This window comes from Prionailurus viverrinus, chromosome C2 (genome assembly GCF_022837055.1).
Source record: "Prionailurus viverrinus isolate Anna chromosome C2, UM_Priviv_1.0, whole genome shotgun sequence".
In the NCBI taxonomy this organism is placed as follows: domain Eukaryota; kingdom Metazoa; phylum Chordata; class Mammalia; order Carnivora; family Felidae; genus Prionailurus; species Prionailurus viverrinus.
In genome coordinates, this window is record NC_062569.1 from 18,194,604 (window position 1) to 18,213,647 (window position 19,044).

Consider the following 19,044-nt stretch of genomic DNA (forward strand, 5'->3'; position numbering starts at 1 on the left):
TCCCCCCCCGCTTCTCTCCCAGGAACTCTTGCCATCTACGGGTTTGGCACTCTTTAAGCTTCTCACCACTGTCCCCACCCACTTTGTGCACATCACATCGCGTTGCCAGAGTTGCCCCCGCCCTATAGCATACTATCGTTTGCCAGTCCCTAGGGGTGCACTGGTTGACAAAGTCAACCAGTTACCTTGACACAAGGAGCCACCTGAATGCATCAGCCGGTATGATGTCATCCTAAATAATCAACAGCTGCCCTAATCCTGAGTCCGGGTTAGAGCTATGGAAGACAGGGCCTGCTAGTCCTAGAAACAAGGAGGTTGCTTCATTTGGATGAGGGCCCTCTGCCTTCACCCAGTTTCGCCCCAGACTGTCTCAACGCTGCCCACATCACATGCACACTTTGGAGGGGGAAGGGCAGCAGTCAGGCATGGTTTTGTTGTAACTGTCCAGAGGTTTTGGGGCTGGTGTGAGCTCCAAGGTCCCTTCGAGCCCCAACTATTCTCTGAATTTTGCTGCTCTGAGCCCACTGGATAAAGACCAGGTGAGCCAGTTAACTTGCCTGGAACTCGGCAAATTGCTGCACATCAACCTACCATACATGGCCCTGGCTGATGTTCAGGAGAACAGAGTAAAGCAATTCATGGAGTCACCCCAGTTTGCCAAGGTGGGATCACTTTGGCATAAAGTGATACACTCATACACTGGCATAAAGAAAAGTAAAACCTTCCATTTCTAAGCCTTCCAATAAGAAGGGACTCTGAAGCTCATCCCTACTGCTAATTATTTTACTCATGTTGCGTCTGCTTCACTAGCTTTAAATACAAGCCTATGCAGCATGCCCTCCAAATATAGATCCACAGCAGCCCAGAGAGAAGACAGCCTGGGATTTATGGGAGCAGGGACATTTCAAATACCTAACAAAAATGGGCTCTATCATATCAAAACCCACAGGTCAATATTAGCCGTGAAGAGAAAGTAAATAAGGTTTGTTTGGGGGCACAGCAAGTTTCTTCTAGTGTTTCTTCCCTTGCTGGAAAGGTGATCAACACTAAGTGCAAATAGTTGCTTGTAATAAAGTAGTCATGACTGTATTCCAGTGGCATCGCATCACACGTTTGCTTATGTGTATATGACTTTAGAAGGTGAGCAGCGATGGGGCGCCTGGGTGGCGCAGTCAGTTAAGCGTCCGACTTCAGCCAGGTCACGATCTCGCGGTCCGTGAGTTCGAGCCCCGCGTCAGGCTCTGGGCTGATGGCTCGGAGCCTGGAGCCTGTTTCCGATTCTGTGTCTCCCTCTCTCTCTGCCCCTCCCCCGTTCATGCTCTGTCTCTCTCTGCCCCAAAATAAATAAACGTTGAAAAAAATTTAAAAAAAATAAAAAAATTTAAAAAAGGTGAGCGGCGCTTTATAAATTTCACCATCCACTAAAAATAAGTGTCCATGTTATTAAGGCACCCTCGCTAAAAATTTCGCAGATTGGAGGTACATTTAGATTAAATTCATGCCACTTAAAACACAGGTGTTTCAGCGTGCCTGGGTGGTTCTGTCAGTTAAGCATCTGACTTCGGCTCAGGTCATGAGCTCATGCCTCGTGAGTTCGAGCCCCACGTCAGGCTATGTGCTAAGCGCTCAGAGCCTAGAGCCTGCTTCAGAGTCTGTGTCTCCCTCTGCCCCACCCTCCGGGCTCCATTCCTGTGCTCTCAAAAATTGACACCCACAAAAAAATAAAAACACAGGTGTTCCTGCTAGTGCTGTCAGTCATACCTTAGCGTGTATTAATTCAATCAGACTTTTCTCCTCTTGGAGTCAGTGAACGGATTGGTGGGGAGGAGACAATGGCAGGCCCAGTGTAAGAGCACCCCGAATCAGAGGCTATCAAGAACACGCACTCACTTTGCAGTTTTGCAGGCAGGGTTTCATGGCCTCAGCACTGTCGACATTAGAGGTGGATAATTCTTGCTGCGGAAGGCTATCCTGGGATTCTAAAAACTGGAGCGGCATCCCTGGCCTATATCCACGAGATGCTGGCAGTGTGCACACTCCAAGTTGTGACTGCTGAAAGGGTCTCCAGACATTGACCACTGTCCTCAGGGAAGCAAAAAGCCCAGGTGAGGACCGCCAGCCTAGGGGCAGCCTCTAAGCACTCACGGTAACTTCCAGCTCTCTCTGAGTCCGTATATGGATCCACCTAATAACCCTCAGACAACGGTCGTGTGCAAGGCATGTGGGATTTTTGTTCCAGAACAGCTTCCTCACTTCGGCAACTTCTTCCTCTTCCCCACTGTGCTCATCTTCCCAGGCAAACTTATTTCTAGAATTAAGGCAGGAAGTAAAGTGCCCATTTTGCTTGAGGTAGCAAGTTTGAATCATTTTGTGACACCTGCCACTTAATGTGCCAGCCACAGTGTCTTAAATGTAACAGTGAGAATACCCAAGAGAACATCCCATGTGTAGGTTGTGGAGTGCTGTGACACTGCCATTTTGGTAGAACTGTTGTCTCTTCGAGAAGCTGTCACCTCTAGACAGATGCCAAACAGGATAATTGCCTACAGAACATTATTTTCTCTCCTTTTGGTTATTATTTGGTCAGAAAGTATCACAAGAAGGCAGACTTTCATAAAGCTGGAGATGTTTGTATCTCAAACTGTGACTTTTTCCCCCCAAAATCATGCCTTTCAAGTTCCCAAGCATCAGCGTTCTCCAGCACTGTTGTTCCATGGCTGAAATCAGACAAGCCTGTTCATTTGAACATAATGTCCTTCCTACACTTAAGAAATATGCCTTTTGACTCCATCCTTTTTGAGGAAAGATTTCGTTTCCTAAAGCAGATGAACCTCTCTCGAAGGAATATTCATGCTAAGAGATGAAGGTCCACAGTAATTCCATAGGATTTCTCACCTGTCATCAGGCCAGCTTGGCCCATCCTGAGCAGGATTCCAGGCACAGCTTTTTGACTGTGGGCCAAGGTTCTACTTCTCTGGCCTGTACTGGCCTTATCTGTGAAATGTAGCATCGAGGTTATGAGTACAGCTTCCATTCGCGTTCTGTAACTGCGGGCAACATCTTTAGTTCTCTCAGCCACAGATTCCTCATCTGTGAAACGGGGCTGATGAACCCCAGCTCCCCCACTGCATCACTGTAAGGAGTAAATCAAACACAGCATGTACCTTCCCCTGGCATGTAGCAGGCCTTCTCCCAGGGTTAGCTCTCAAGGTCATAAACTCAAAGTGAAATTAGCCTTTTGTCAGTTCTCAGTTATTTGGTGGCCTTTTAGCTTTCCAGACGGGCAGCTAGGAAACAAACCAATTCTTCCTTATCTTGGTCATTTCGCTTGGTTGGTTGCTTGGTTTTTGCCTTCTATGTTTTTTGGCCACTTGGAGGAACAGCCCACAGCATCATAAACACGAACTTTTTGAACAGTCAGCAGCAGCAGCAAGAGAAACAGAATCCCTTAGTGCACAGCTGTCTCTTATTTGGTAGATTTACTGGAAAAAAATTTTTTTAATTAGAAAAACAGCTCTTAATGGTTGAGGTATAGAGTGAAAATGTCAGAATTCAAAACAGCATGGAGATTGAGCAATAAATCATTGTTGTATACTTAAAAACATGTTTTCAACTAAAAGATCATGGGAGGAAGAATCAGAAGACCCATCCTAGTTCTTCCCCCATTTGGGGGACCTTGAACAAGTCTGAGCTTTAGTTTATTTCATACTTCTAACTGTGTATATTTTAGTGGACAGAATTGAGTTCTTTGGCCTGTGGTGATCATCTAAAGCATTTGGTGCTGGCTTGCCATCAACAGGTGGAAGTGTGGCTGAGTCAGCTAGACCTGCTGGCTTGGTGTGGATCCTGACTTTATTCTTTACTGTGTGACCTTGGGCAAGTTGTTTAACCTCTCTGTGCCCCAGTTTCCTCACCTGAAAAATGAGGATATTTTTATCTCCTCGAGTTAAAGAATAAATGTAAAATTCTCAGAAGAGGTGCCCGGCGTATAGGTTAGCTATTACTTTTATTATTTTGTTGGCGGTCTCTAGAAAGGAAACCTGACAAAGGTGAAATTATAACTGGGAATCTTGGTGTCTGGATTTTTCCACCTCATGTACTACATTTACCAACTAACCATTTAGGAAATAAAGACATTAGACACACTTCCCTTTAATTTCCCTAACCTGTAACCAAATATATCTTCCCCCTCTGATTCGTGAATAGGAAACCTTATCTCTACATAGTAAATATTAAGTCTTACCAAAGTTTAAATTGGGTAACCACACATTTAACAAATTCTATGTACTTTACATGGGGACTGTGCCCCTAAAACAGAGCGTCTCAAACATCAGTGTGGTTGGGAATCGCACGAGGATCTTGTTAATATGCGGATTCTGATTCATCAATTCTGGGGCCAGAATCCCACATTTCTAACGAGCTCCTGAGCGATGCAGATGCGGTGTGATCCTCGGTCACACTTAGAGATATTCACAAGCCACCTGAGGACGGAAGGGTCGTGGCGGCACACGTGGCCCTCACTGGGGGCACACAGGCTGGAGAGGGGCGGGCCTGCAGACCCTCATTGCCCCACACCCTCTCCAGCTCGATTTTAAGCAACTGAAAAGCTTAAGAAAAACCAAAAGGGTGTGAGGAAGACATTAGAAATCCCACCCACTTCTCTTGGTTTTCCTGCACTGTACAAAAAACATTGTAGAACAGATTGCACCAAGCGGTTTGACCCATCTGCAGTGCTAAATTATCTTCCACAAGACAGGCAGGTAGAAAGCCATTTAATTCTCCCCTCCATTTCCACTCAGGAAGAACAGGTGCTCAGCCAGACCCTCCCAGGGATCATTACGTACCCTGCAGAGTTGTGTCATACCACTGGGGCCCATTTAATGAAACGGATTTAAGTATTTAACAGTGGTCAGAGAGCCTGAAAACATCCCCAAAGCATCTGCTTTCAAGGAGTCCTCACTATCTAAAACATCTCGCCTGCTAGCATAACCAAGAGTAAGGAAGGGGCAAGTACCACGGCAGGGCCTCTATCCCTGAACAAAAGGGAAAACCAAAAGTTCTCCAGGTTGAAATGCTTCCCCCTAAATAAGGGAAAGATCTACATTGATCTCGATCCTAGTTGCTTATTTTCACAGAGAAATATGGACAATGATAGATTCTATGAAAACCCAGAGAAGGATGGATCCATAGCTCTATGTGTTATTCTGCTTTATTTAACCCCAGCATCTATTTTGCTGATTACCCAAGAGACACATTTTACCTTTTATTTGAGAAACTGTAAATCTCAGTTTGCTCTTTATCCACAAATTATACCCCAGCCCTAGCTTGCAAAGTTAGAAAGGATTCACGGGTATTTCCTACCCTGGGAAGGGGTATTTCGAGTTTGGAAACATAAAATTGGGGACAGCCTTACAGACTACCTTATGTTTTTTTCAGCAATGTGGGTTCGGACTGGCAACGAGAATAAAACATTATGATCTGAACTTTCATACAGGGGAAATCTAATCCTGGCAGTAAACATCTGTTCCCTTTTATGTGCATTTGTGGCTCTTTAATAGGAATGTTTTTGCAACAGCTGTAGCTTTTCTAATATCCTAAATGGAATCTCTGTAGCCTTTAGAGTAATTACACCTCAAAGTTTAAGTCATCCGACCTGAGGATTCTGATTAAATCCAGGATGAATTATGGAAAAATCAAATGACCGTTCCTAGGGGAGGATTCCACTATGTCCTCTGGAAAGTACCTTCCAAGTCTCTAGGGCCTCTGGCCAGTGCTCCAGAGGGCGGCTTGTTCCTATGTGGTTAAATAATTGTGAGATGGCCGCTGACACGTTTCCATGCAGTTAAACTTCACGTGGAGATTCCACTGTGGTCTTTGAACACACCTCGTTTTGTTGTGCTGTTTTTAACTTGGTTTCAGCTAAACTTCCAAATGGATTAATGTGAACCCCATTTAAAAGGTTCTAAACACACTTTAAAAAAAATTTAATGGTTTTAACTCATTATCAAGAGGTTATCCTTGTAGTTTCTGGTTTCAGAATAACTATGTGAGGTTTCTATAGCTATGATGATTGTTTTTCATTTGGATAATGATGGCCTAATGAAATATACAGGAAAACTGGAGAAGCAGAAGCAGCCAGATAAGAAAAAGATTTGTTTCTCTCTTAGCAGCTCCCAGATCTCACTCACTTAATGGACTGAGAATCCCTGCCAATGAAACACGAGAAACCCACGGTGATAGCAAACTTCAATTCACCTGCACACAGGGGCAGAGAAGTCCAGTCTCAACACAAAGAAAAATCAATAGGCAGGTGCTCCGTAAATGAAAGACAAAACCATATAGCAATGGGAGGCAGCCTATCTGAACAAAGAGCCTGATTTTGCAAGACTTTGCCTACAAGATGATATTCCTGAGGATGCATTTCATGTAACCAAAGGCTAAGCAACAGCCTCAGCAGATCTTCATTTATAAAGTTTCAGGAGTGAAGCACCAGATATTGTCCAGATTGAGCACACCCTAGTTGGAATATTTGAGCACATTTCATGGTCCTGTGTCTTGCATTCTATACATGCATAAATACAATGTTAACATTTCACTTCCTTTAAAAATTTTTCAAAGAAAGTATAAGTGAAAGGTCATCATTGTCTTAAACCCCAGAGTCTTTCCCTTCTGACCTCTGCTCCAGATCTTGAAATATCCATAGACACCTAGCACTTGGAAAGGGTGGAAGTGAAGGAAGAGAAGTTCTGAAGAAACAGTCTAGGGATCAAGAAAAGATAATGAGTAATAGCACTTAGCTAAGCAGGAGGAGGGTGAGAAAGCACAAAGGGGAGAAGGAGTCTCTCATTTCGTATTCCCCACTGGCCTGTGGAGGAGCAGGAGGGAGCCATAGAGAGCAGATGAGTTTAGTTCAATTCTACACAAGGTAATGAGCATTCATTAATGTGCCAGGCCCCGTGCTCCATGTTGGGGCACAAATCAAACAAGCCATGGTCCCCACTATCAAGGATCTCATCAGTCTAAACAAGTGAACTCATAATTGCATTACTATAATGCCTTCGGAATAGAAGCACAGGAATCTGGTAACTTCCCTCCACGCTTATTTCCTCATTGGTTAACGTGGCAGACAATACCCATCTCTCCACATCGGAATGCATGTTAGATGCTGTAGGAAAAATGCTTGAAATGCTACCTGGCACATAGGTGCTCAGCTAATTTTTATTTGTGGTGCCTACTCTCGTAGCCCGGCATAGAGTAAGTCCTCAGTGAATTTTATGACTATTATCATACACATAAAGTACCCTGTAGATAATAAATGTGGTTTCCTCCCTTTCTAATCCTCCTTAGTCACAATTCCTGTAGAAGCCAGTGGCCTGGAAACTATCCCACAAGCTGTAACCCATGCCCCAACGTGTCCTCCTACAATGACCAGAATATTCCACTCCATTTAGCAGGTATAAGTTGTGGAGAATACCAAAGGATAGCTGGTCACAATGTCAAGGGTCATTCCTCATACTGGGAATGCTAACATGCACCGAGGAGACCTCAGAAGCAACACATGATTACACGTTACTAGAACAAGTAACAAATGTTTTTCAAAGGAAGAGGAACTCACCACTGACTAGAATAGCAGTCCCAGAGGAGGGGAAGGGGATGACTTATAATGTTTTTGTGGGTTAAGAGAAGGAGGGAGGAAAATGGAGCCTCCATGTTCCTTCCCACCCACTGAGAATTATGGACTTGTTCTCTGTAGTTCTCAGTGTAAAATAGGAAGGCAACACTTCAAAAACTGATTATATTTCTGCTCAATGGTAGACCTTGTACACACGTTAGCTCGTTAGCTCGTGTAATCGTAACACCAATGCCGAGGGATTCTCACCCAGTTTCCTAATGAAACTCAGCAGTCATGTAACCCTTTCCTCACAATTCTTGAAAGCAGTAATGGTGAATTTCCCTTAAAAACTGTCAACAATTTGGAGGCGCCTGGGTGGCTCAGTCGGTTGAGCGTCCGACTTCGGCTCAGGTCACGATCTTGCGGTTTGGGAGTTTGAGCCCTGTGTCGGGCTCTGTGCTGACAGCTCAAAGCTCGGAGCTTGCTTTGGATTCTGTGTGTGTGTCTGTGTGTGTGTGTGTGTGTGTGTGTGTGTGTCTCTCTCTCTGCCCCTCCCCCACTCACACTGTCTCCTTCAAAAATAGGCATTAAAAATTCAGAGAAAAAAAAAACCCAACAATTTGACTTTTCTCTCATTTCGGGGAAATATCCCTCCCTTGCCCAAATACTCCAAATACACAAGTCTTACAGATTCCGCTGACGAAGCACTGCCCCCAAAGCCCTTCATAAAAAGCGGTGAGCCAGGCACTACAGCTTAGGCTACTCATTGAGATTTCCAGGCCAAGCAAAGCCACCCTAGATGGATCCAAGGACACTGGCAAACAAGCCAGCAGCCTGCCCTCTGGTAACTGGCCCACCCACCCCAGATGATGAGAGGATAGTCCTAGGTCAGAGGTCCTGAGAAGATAGCACTGACACCTGCAGCCGTGCTCTGGTGTCCCTTGTGAAGCTTTCCACCAGACACTTGTCTGGGCAGCAAACAAGCTACACCTGTCTTAAGCAAATTCCAAAGTAAAAACAGGAAGTTCACCCAGTCTGAGGACCGGGGCAAGCAGAGTCTAGATTCCCTTTCGGTCTTCTCCGTGCACAGAATGAATCAAAGGCTGACATGCATCTGATTATGGCCAAGCTACCTTTTGTTGCAGAATATTGATGCGAACCAGCTCTGGCTGACTAGCTCTCACACAGAGCGTGTGATGGCTCAGTGCAGAAGATCCCTGGATAGAATCAAGTCTTCGTGTGCTCTGTTAGGCTTCTGAAGTATCTGGACCTGTCTCTGTTAGATTATTTCCAAATAACATTCATTCAGGTCCTGTCGTGTTAAAGCACTGTGCTTGGTGCTGTAGGAGCTGAGAGATGAAGCTGATCAGAGTCCAATAGAGGGGGGAGGGGAAGTACGGATCCCATTGACGTAATACAGGGAAAACATGGTAAGTTCTTGCCTTACGGAGGAGAGACAGACAAGGATTATATAGACATTCAAGAGAGATCCAAAAGATAGAGCAATTTGCCCAAAGTCACACGGCTGATAAATGCCAAAGCCAGAATTTGAACCTTAATCAGCAGAGTGCAGATTCTTAACCACTATTAAACCCCGCTTCTAAAAACCAATTTTTTTTTTTTTTACATTTTTGAGAGAAAGAGAGACAGAACGTGAGTGAGGGAGAAACAGAATCTGAAGCGGGCTCCAGGCTCTGAACTGTCAGCACAGAGCCTGATGCAGGGCTCAAACCCACAAACTGTAAGATCATGACCTGAGCCGAAGTCAGACGCTTAACCGACTGAGCCACCCAACCACCCCACCGCTAAAAAGCAAGACAGTTTTCATTTTCCCAGCAGTCTGGAGAAGACAGTATTTGGCAGTAGAAAATCTGCACTGAAGTGGTTTTCATAGTTTTGAGTCCTCCTTGGGACTTATCAGTGACTTAGATAAGAAAACAGGCAAGAAGTCTGTGCCTAGGAAATCATTTTCTCTTTGCAAAGTTACCAGATTGTTAGGATGGTAATTAAGGCATCGTGCTAGGCACCGTGTGCAACAAATTCTTTTAAAAAACAGGAAATGATTAAATCATTGTCCCAGACTATGAGTCTGGAGTTTTCGCTTTGGCCAGCAAGAAAACAGAGAATTCAGTATAAAAAAAAAAATGCTAACATCCCGGAGGAGACAAGAGCCCGAACTGCCCTTTCATCTCCATATTTATTGAGCTCACAAGATATTACCCACGTGGTGAACGTGAAGAAAACAAGATCTTACACATGTGAACGTGGAGAAAACAATCAGATAGTAATTATTAACTTGTGTGTTGAAGAACAAAAGGGGAGGCAAGTGGAGCTTGTGATCAAAATACAATAGTACATTGGCATCAGATGGAAAGTAAGTTCCTGCAGGTGATATAACAAGTTACTCGTGATTCCATTACACTATCTCGCTAGCTAACCTCAGGCGCTTTTGCCCCGTGGTCACAGCTTTCCGCCCTAAGCTTCTTTCTAACCGATTTATGTAAGTAGAACCTATTTCCCCATAAATCATAAGTTATGAAGTAGCACATGGACAGAGAAAGATACATGGAAAGTGTTAATGAAGTTTGGAGGGTGGATGGGATGGTTCAAGAAAACCTAAGTAGATCTAGGCTTTGAAGGCTGAGAACAGATCAAATCCTATGAGCAACATTATATGGTCAGTTTACAAATGGAAAGAACTGAGGCTTAGAAAGTGGCAGTGATTTCCAAAATTGGACCCTTCAGCCACTAAAAGAGTGGGACTCAGATTTCCAACTTCCCTCTCTCCTCTGTTCACTAAAACAGAGTCGCCTCCAGGTCGATATGGGGATCCAACCGTTAGGGTTTTGTTTGTTTGTTTGTTTTGAGAAAGAGAGGGGGAGGGGCAGAGAGAGGGAGAGACAGAATCCCAAGCAAGCTCCAGGCCATCAGTGCAGAGTCCCAAGTGGGGCTCGAGCTCACTAACCGTGAGATCATGACCTGAGCTGAGATCAAGAGTCAGATTCTTAACAAACTGAACCACCCAGGCACCCCCAAACCATTAGGTTTTACTTTCGATGATCTTCCTTGAGAAATGCAACCCTGATAGGTTCTTTAAAAGGGAAAATCCAGCCTTCATGTAAAAGGGGCAGGGGCTGGTGATCCCAGTAATTGTTCTCAATACATCAAGAGGAGGTGATGTATGGAGTTGGAAAGGGCACTCCAGGATTAAGGAGCTGACTCTGTGGTGGGAGCAAGCATCACATGTTAGAAAAAGCCCACACGGCCAGAAGACAAAAGGCAAGGGGCCAACGCCACAGGGGAGCAGCTCGGTGGGATAGACAAGGGTAAATCTCTTGGAGTCTTTCTGGCTGTAGTAACGTATATTTTTGAAAGCTCACTCTGCCTGCTCTGTGAACAGTGGGCTGTAGGTGGCTTAGAATGAAAGCAGGCAGACCAGTTGTGAATATAAATAAGTAACTGAGGGACGCCTGGGTGGCTCAGTCAGTTAAGCATCTGACTTCAGCTCAGGTCATGATCTCGGGGTCCGTGGGTTCAAGCCCCATGTTGGGCTGTGTGCTGACAACTCAGAGCCTGGAGCCTGCTTCAGATTCTGGGTCTCCCTCTCTCTCTGCCACTCCTCAACTCTTGCTCTCTCTCTCTCAAAAATAAATAAAAAAAAACATTAAAAAAAATTAAAATGAGTAACGGAGAAAATTGAATAATAAACATAGTTGATAAAGAACTTTGAAAGAATAAAATGACAACTATTAGGGTACCTGGGTGGCTCAGTGGGTAAAGCATCTGACTTCAGCTCAGGTCATGATCTCACAGTTCGTAAGTTCAAGCTCCACTTAGTTCAAGCCCCATTTCGTGTGAGCCCCACTTTCTCTCCCTCTCTCTGCTCTTCATGGGATTCTCTGTCTCCCTCTCTCTGCTCCTCTCTCATGTCCTCTCTCTCAAAAAAAATTTTTTTTGAAATAAAATAAATTACTCCTATTAAAAAAATGATAACTATTAATAGGTTAATGGCTACTCATCAAACTAAGGCAAATAATGATAATATTATCTGTTAACAGCACAAAGGTATGAAAGAGCAGATGAAGTGCTTCTCTGAATGTAACGTTCCTCTTAAGTCAAGCAGTGTCACTGTGTACCTCCCTGGATGCTCATGAAGATGAGTAAGAATGTCTAGTTCCATACTTGGCCCTTAGTAAATGCTCAGCCAAACATTAGTCTCCTGTTCTACCAGACTCCACAAATAAAAGTCAGTTGATATGTACATAGTATGAGAATTAGGCAAAGCTAAAACTTAATTGGCTTGAGTAAAACATTAGAATGGAAATTGGAGACATCATACTTAATATCCTGAGCTATACGTGATAATTCAACACACTGCCTGGGTTTGCAAAGCACACTGTATACACATTCCCCTACCACAGAGTATGGGTTGGGGTCTCAATGCCTAATACTGATGGCCTTTAATGCAAACTAAACACTCTTATAATGAGTGCCATGAAATCCCAGCCAACTCAGCTGACCCTCACTGACCACGTTGTCATAATCCTATTTCCTTTGCCTTAGTGCTTTTCTAATGTATCAGCTTGATTTTGTGTCCTGAAATACTTGAATATTTCCATGTAATTCTCCCTTTTTTGATGGACAGATTTATTTCCGATCCTACGTAATGAAATTTCCTGAGATAGGCTGTAGGTAGTTATATTAATGAGATTTAGGTTTGTTTCTTTTTACAGAAGAACTTTTTAGACTGGTGTTGTGTCATTCAAAGTCACAAGAATTGTAGACATCTAACACAAATTCAGCCACTCGATCTATACGCTCTTGAGAAACACAGGCCAATGTGTGCCTGGTTATTTTAGTAGCAGTTCACATGCTCCTATCTACTTATTTTCTCCAATTCTTCTTGGATAAATTAAATTGGTTAATTGTCTTGATGTCTAGAATATGAAGTATTGAAAGCCAGGTATTAGCTAGAATCCATTAAAGAGCAAAGGATTCACGCTGCATGTGAATAACAAGATATGGTCATTCCTAGAATCCTCCTTTAAAAAAAAATGTGGGGCTCCTGGGTGGCTCAGTCAGTTAAGCGTCCGACTTCAGCTCAGGTCATGATCTCACAGTCTGTGAGTTTGAGCCCCGCGTCAGGCTCTGTGCTGACAGCTCAGAGCCTGGAGCCTGCTTTGGATTCTGTGTCTCCCTCTCTCTCTCTCTGCCCCTCCCCTGCTCATGCTCTGTCTCTGTCTCAAAAATAAGTAAAAACATTAACAAAAAAAAATTTTTTTTAAATGTATTTCGGGGCAGCTGAGTGGCTCAGTTGATTAAGCATCTGACTTCAGCTCAGGTCATGACCTGATGGTTTGTGGGTTCGAACCCCACATTGGGCTCTCTGCTAACAGCAGAGAGCCTGCTTTGGATCTTCTGTCCCCCTTTCTCTCTGCCCCTCCCCTGCTTGCTCTCTCTCTCTCTCAAAAATAAATAAACATTAAAAAATTTTTAGTGTATTGCTACTATTGTTCACATCATGTCCCAGATAATTAATGCCCAGAGCAACAGACTTTTTAGGGGAATACTTATTTACATCCGCACCCACCATCTATAAGATAATATCCAGTTAATATCTGCCTTTTATTGAAATACAGTTGACACACAATGTTACATTAGTTTCAGGTGTACAAATAGTGATTTTACAAGTTTATACAATATGCTGTGCTCACCACAGGTAGCTACCATCTGTCACCATACGTTATTATTATACCATTGACTGTATTCCCTGTGCTGTACCTTTTATCCCCATGACTTCTTCATTCATATCTGGAAGCCTGTGTCTCCCACTTCCCTTCACCCATTTTACCCACCCTGTATCCTCCTCTCCTCTGGCAACCATCAGTTTGTTCTTTGTATTTATCTATCTGCTTCTGCTTTTTGTTTGTTCATTCATTTTGTTTTTTAGATTTTACCTACATATAAGTGAAATCAGGATTTCTTTCTCAGTCTGATTTATTTCACTTAACATAATACTCTTTAGGTCCATCTACGTTGTTGCAAATGGCAACATCTCATCCTTTTTTATGGTTGTGTAATTTTTCTGTGTGTGTGTGTGTGTGTGTGTGTGTGTGTGTATACAGCACCTCTTTATCCATTCATCTATCAATGAACACTTATGTTACTTCCCTACCTTGCCTATTGTAAGTCATATATTATACATATATCTTTTTAAATCAGTGTTTTTGTTTTGTTTGGTGAGTACCCAGTAGTGGAACTAGAGAATCATAGGGTAGTTCTATTTTTAAATTTTGGAGGAGTCTCCATATTGTTTTCCACAGTGGCTGCACCAATTTAAATTCTCACCAGTGGTGCCCCAGGGTTCCTATTTCTCCACATCCACACCAACACTTATTGTTTCTTGTGTTTTTGATTCTAGCCCTTCTGACAAGTGTGAGGTGATATCTCATTGTGCTTTTGATTTGCATTTCCCTGATGATTATGGCACTGAGAATATTTTCATAACATCTGACTTTTAAAGCTTCACACAGCTGATCCCAAAACAGTTGATGAATTGTTTAATTATAAAGCAAATTTACTTCAAGGCTGTGTAAAAACATCAGGGTGTGAGATGGAGACTATGTCCTTACCTGGAACCTGCCAGTAATTTGTTTTCCTGCCTTCAGTTTTCTGAACTCTGTGGATCTCAAACTCTTTTGGGTGTCAGAATCATCTGGAGAACTTAGTAAATAAACAAACGCCCTGGCCCCATCCCACTTCAATAGGCCTGGTCTTCTGTGTTCTTTAGTAGTGCCTCAGGTGATTGTCACTCGCTAAGGTTTGAGAATGGTTGACTTAATCTGTTGCTATTTCAGTCCCCCTACGAAGATATGGCTCATTGATTTGAGTTTGGGGGGAACCAAAGGATACGAGCATTAGACATAGAAATAGCAGGGTACCCCTGAACACCAGCACTGCCAAGCAAACACACGTGAGGTAACTTATGGGCAGAATTTAAGGAGCTCGGTGTAGTGGGTATCTTATCCCTCCTTTGGAATGGAATAGGACTTGTATGTGTTGCCCTATTCATGGAAGGATAAGAATCAAGAATCCTCCTTAAATAGAATCCTCTCAAATTTTCCCATGACCCAACCAAGAGTTCTCAGTCCCCAGGTTTCCCAGCAGGTGCCCCAACCAATATACTTGCCAATTAAGTGGCTGAATATCATTATCATGAATGTAATTACAGACAGTAATTTACGAGCCCGTAAATGCCTGCCATGAATGAAGCCCTTTCCCCCAACCATCTCAACTTCTTTTCTTAGGAAAATGGATGGCAATCTTATCCCTTGCCTCACCCCAAACATAACCTCCCTTGCTTAGAAGAAATCCCTGCTCTTGCTGGCCCAGGGGACACGCTGAGCAAGCTTTAATAGGCTGTGCTTAAGGAGGAATGTCCCCTTGGGTGGAGTCCCTTTCAGCATCTCTCATCCAAGCGTGGTCACTAGCTCCCTTCACCAGGGAGCAGTAACTACTCACTTTGGCTGAATTTCTTAATTTCTGTTTGATCAGGGAAATTGATACCAAATTTTAAGAATTTCTGCAGAAAAATCAAATGTTGGAGGCTTTACAAAATAGTGTGATAACTTTAGCATTACTTAACATGGAGGTTTACAGGATGCAATTTACCAAGGATTTAGAGAGTGCCTGAAAACAAAGAAGACATATAGAAACATGCATTGGTCAGAAGCCTTTTTATGTATGTAGAAATAAAATCAATCTCTTTAGGCCCAGAATTAACCCTTGCATTCAGTAGCTTTATATTTAGCTCATGAAAGCCTCAAACCCTCGCAGATAATAAACTTGAATGGATTCTACATAGATATGTTTGATTTGAATGCAATACAATCTCTCACGATTTTAATCTGTTGTTTTCTTTTAATGGATAGTGAGAATAGGTACCTGTAATTGCACAGTAGCTGGCTGTGGTTGAGTCCAGATTTCTTGATTCACCATGCATTGAATAAGGCCACGTAATCTCCAAAGAGAAAGGACTCATGACCTCACACAATGCCTAGCACGGCCGTTTGCATACAGTGAATTTTCAGGGCTCTTCTCTGAATAAGATCAAATGTTGTATCCAAAAGCTGTCACAGTAGAATTTTTTTTTTTTTTTGCAAGGACTTATTGCTTACTGGCCTTGTTATTTCAAGCCACAGCATTTCCATTTACTGTGACAAAGAAATCATGTGTTGATTATTTGTTGTCAATGTCCACAGTCGCCTCCTGGAGTAGAAAGAGAGTGTATGTGTGTTAGAATTTCCACATAGTAACCTGAAATCTCACAGGGTAAATGTGGCCTCCAAAGTGACTGAGAGTAGGTCACACTTTTAGAGAAACCATCCTAACTAACAACAACTGAAGACGTTTAGTCCTTTAGAGAGGGTGCTTACGAAAACCTAAAGCATTTTTAACCCTTGCGTTAAATAATTTAAAAGTCGTTTTAAATGTTAGAAAAGCAGCTTACTTAATACTCCCAATACTGGGGAGCCTCAGTGGGTTAAATGTCCGACTTTGGCTCAGGCCATGATCTCACGGTCTGTGAGTTCGAGCCCCGTGTCAGGCTTTGTGCTGACAGCTCAGAGCCTGGAGCTTGCTTTGGATTCTGTGTCTCCCTCTCTCTCTGCCCTTCCCCTGCTCACACTCTGTCTCCCTCTCTGTATCTCAAAAATAAATAAACATTAAAAAAAAGAAAAAACCTCCCAATACTATGCACAGATCAGGATGGACTCTTCTCTCTAATATGGATATCTTTGCTCCTTTGGTAATTTCTGCATAAAGGAAAATTCACTTATAAATTACAGTCTTTCAATCACTGTATATGATCAATTTAAAAGTATAACTCTATATTGTATTTTTCTCATTTTGACAGTAGCCTAAGAATTTCTAGAAATATGGATGACCAGATGGATTATGTTTTTGTAATTTTTTGTATATACAAATACATACATTAGCCTGTTCATTTTCACTACCTTATATCCATGTACAGTAAAGATATTCAAGGAGGTAAAGTTTGCCACCGGGGAAGATCAGTGTGAGAAAGTTTTCATTATGTTATTCCACTTCTTCCTATTTTCTAGAGGGTAGATTTTCAAGTCCCCATAAATTAAATAGGAAGAACAACACCATATACATAAGTAATTCACTGCCTCTGCCTCAACCAAAGAGATCGGAGCTTATTCTATCATTAGGGCTGCTAATCGGCCCCACAACTAAAGCACTGTCTGCTTTCCTTCTTTGGATCTCATTGCCTATTTGGGACTACATTTACAAATATCCATTTGAAGGTCCAGTCCCTTTTATCAGGCTGTTAGGGAAGAAGGTGGTAGGGAGGACCGAGTTGTCACTCTTTGAGGAACCACGTGAGCATGTCCCACTTAAGTAACAAGGGTGCCCCTCAGGTCAGCCTGTGATGAAACCAAAGTCAAACAAGGCTGAATCCTGGATGTTTTATGTCCTAAGGATCTGAAAAGTGTCCATGGCCAGCCCTGACCCTCAAGACCTCAAACGATCGTCTAAGCAGTAACATAAATTGGCGTAAACTTGCTCTTGGGCTATTGCTGTGGAAGCCTGGCTGGCGAAAGCACAGCCTTTCCATGGAGGAACTAATGTCTTTCTAGGCACTAAAAATAAGGGGGAATGTGTTGATTACTCCGACAGGCAATCCAACTGCAGTGGCTAAATGCCCAAGGCTGACAAATTCTGCATCTTATCACTGCCGTCAAGTGGAGGTGCATGTGAATACTGTCAGCCCCAAAGAATTGAGAAACAACTTGCCTTCCAAAACTGCATCTCAACAAAATCTTGACAATGCCAACAGCTCGTCATCTCGTGTTTTTCAACCCTCCAGAAAATGGCCTTCCAGCCTGGGACAAACCAAAGCACTGTCCAGACCGAGAACACGACTGGAAGCTAGTAGGAATGTCTGAAGCCTGCCTACATAGGAAGAGCCATGCGGAGAGGCGCAGCGCATTGAAAAATGAACAGACATCACCACATCTCATCCAGGCCACTTGGACTAGCTCAATATTCCATCTGGACCATGACGATGTGAATGATCAGAGTGTCCCAAGTGCCCAGACCTTCCAAACAGAAGAGAAGAAATGTAAAGGTAACCTGATTTTTATTAGACCCTACCAAGTGTTTCTTCAACAAGCAGAAAAAAATCTCTGTTGTAAATGTGTGCTCAGCTCCATTTTTTCCAATGCACAGTGTCCATGTGTTTTCCCCAACTGTTCCGTTGCAGGGTTTCTTTATCCCCAAATCTTCTTTTGAACATAAATAAATGAGTCCCAAAGGAAAGCAGTTAATTTCAGTTTCATGTTGTGTTGGACACTTGAGGAGAAGACATTTTTATTTCTCTAATTAGCAGATGGGTTGTTAGCTTTGGCTTTAACTCTGCTTTTGAATCTGAGTAGAAATAGACATTGCTATCGTTCTATAACTACTTGCCTTTGATGCGCGCGTGTGTGTGTGTGTGTGTGTGTGTGTGTGTGTGTGTGTGTGTTTCTTTTCCCAATGGCTAATGGGATCTCAAAGACTACCTTTAACCCAAATAGACAATTCATGCTCAAAAGAGAGGTTTTAAGTTGTTTTCTTTTACTCATTAAATCCTTGTGTCATCTTCCTGAAAGGCAAGATTATGGTGTTAGGAGGTTGTCACCTCATAAAAAAAGTGTTAAACTGGCCTTAAGTTCCTGATTGCATTAGATTTAACTGGTCTTTACCTCAGGTTGCCTCCACCCTGACAGATGTCTTTGTGCTGATCGCTTTATTGTCTTAGGGCTCCCCAAAATGTGTGCTTTGTAAATTCATTTGTGCTTTTAAATGTCCACGTTCATGTGACTTTCCATTCTTTTTCAATTTAGCATGTAGGGGGAGAAAAGATCTTTTTGGTTCTTCTTTAAGGACTTTGACTCATGACTAAGTTTTAGATTGTGTGTTTGGAAATCTGGCAATCACTCAGCAAGATATATTAATGAAAGTCTGTAAAGGCTCTTCTATATGAGCCATGAAAGACTTTTACATACCGTTTTAACTTGAAGATAAACACGTGATCATTCTATCAAAAAACGGCTGGTCTTTTAGCTTTTCAGAGAACACATGATAATCTCCTTAGAACTACCAGTTGACCTGGGAAGTTGAGTGTGTACATTGTTTCAACTGAAAATAGAATTATCTAAGAATAATAAAATAGTGGTATGAGCTCTGATTTGAGTGTAGTCAAAACTATACATGTTCTGAATGGGAAGATTTGTGTTTGAACTGCCTCTCTATTATTTGGGGATTTGAGAAACTGAACGGGTATTTAGAAAAAGAACAAAATAAGGTTTTTTTGAAAGAGCATATAGGACAAGAATGTGTGTCTGTGTGTGTGCATGGGCACACAA

General features: G+C 42.7%; 1 protein-coding gene across 6 annotated transcripts in view; it reads left to right on the forward strand.

Annotated features, from left to right (window-relative positions):
- The window catches only part of THRB (thyroid hormone receptor beta), a 388,679-nt gene that overhangs the window by 292,993 nt on the left and 76,642 nt on the right, over window positions 1-19,044 (forward strand). For all 6 annotated transcript variants that reach the window (XM_047874360.1, XM_047874362.1, XM_047874359.1 and 3 more), the window contains one exon: window positions 17,505-17,765. In XM_047874360.1, coding sequence (XP_047730316.1) covers window positions 17,505-17,765 — 261 coding nt within the window. The remainder of the gene's footprint in view (window positions 1-17,504; window positions 17,766-19,044) is intronic.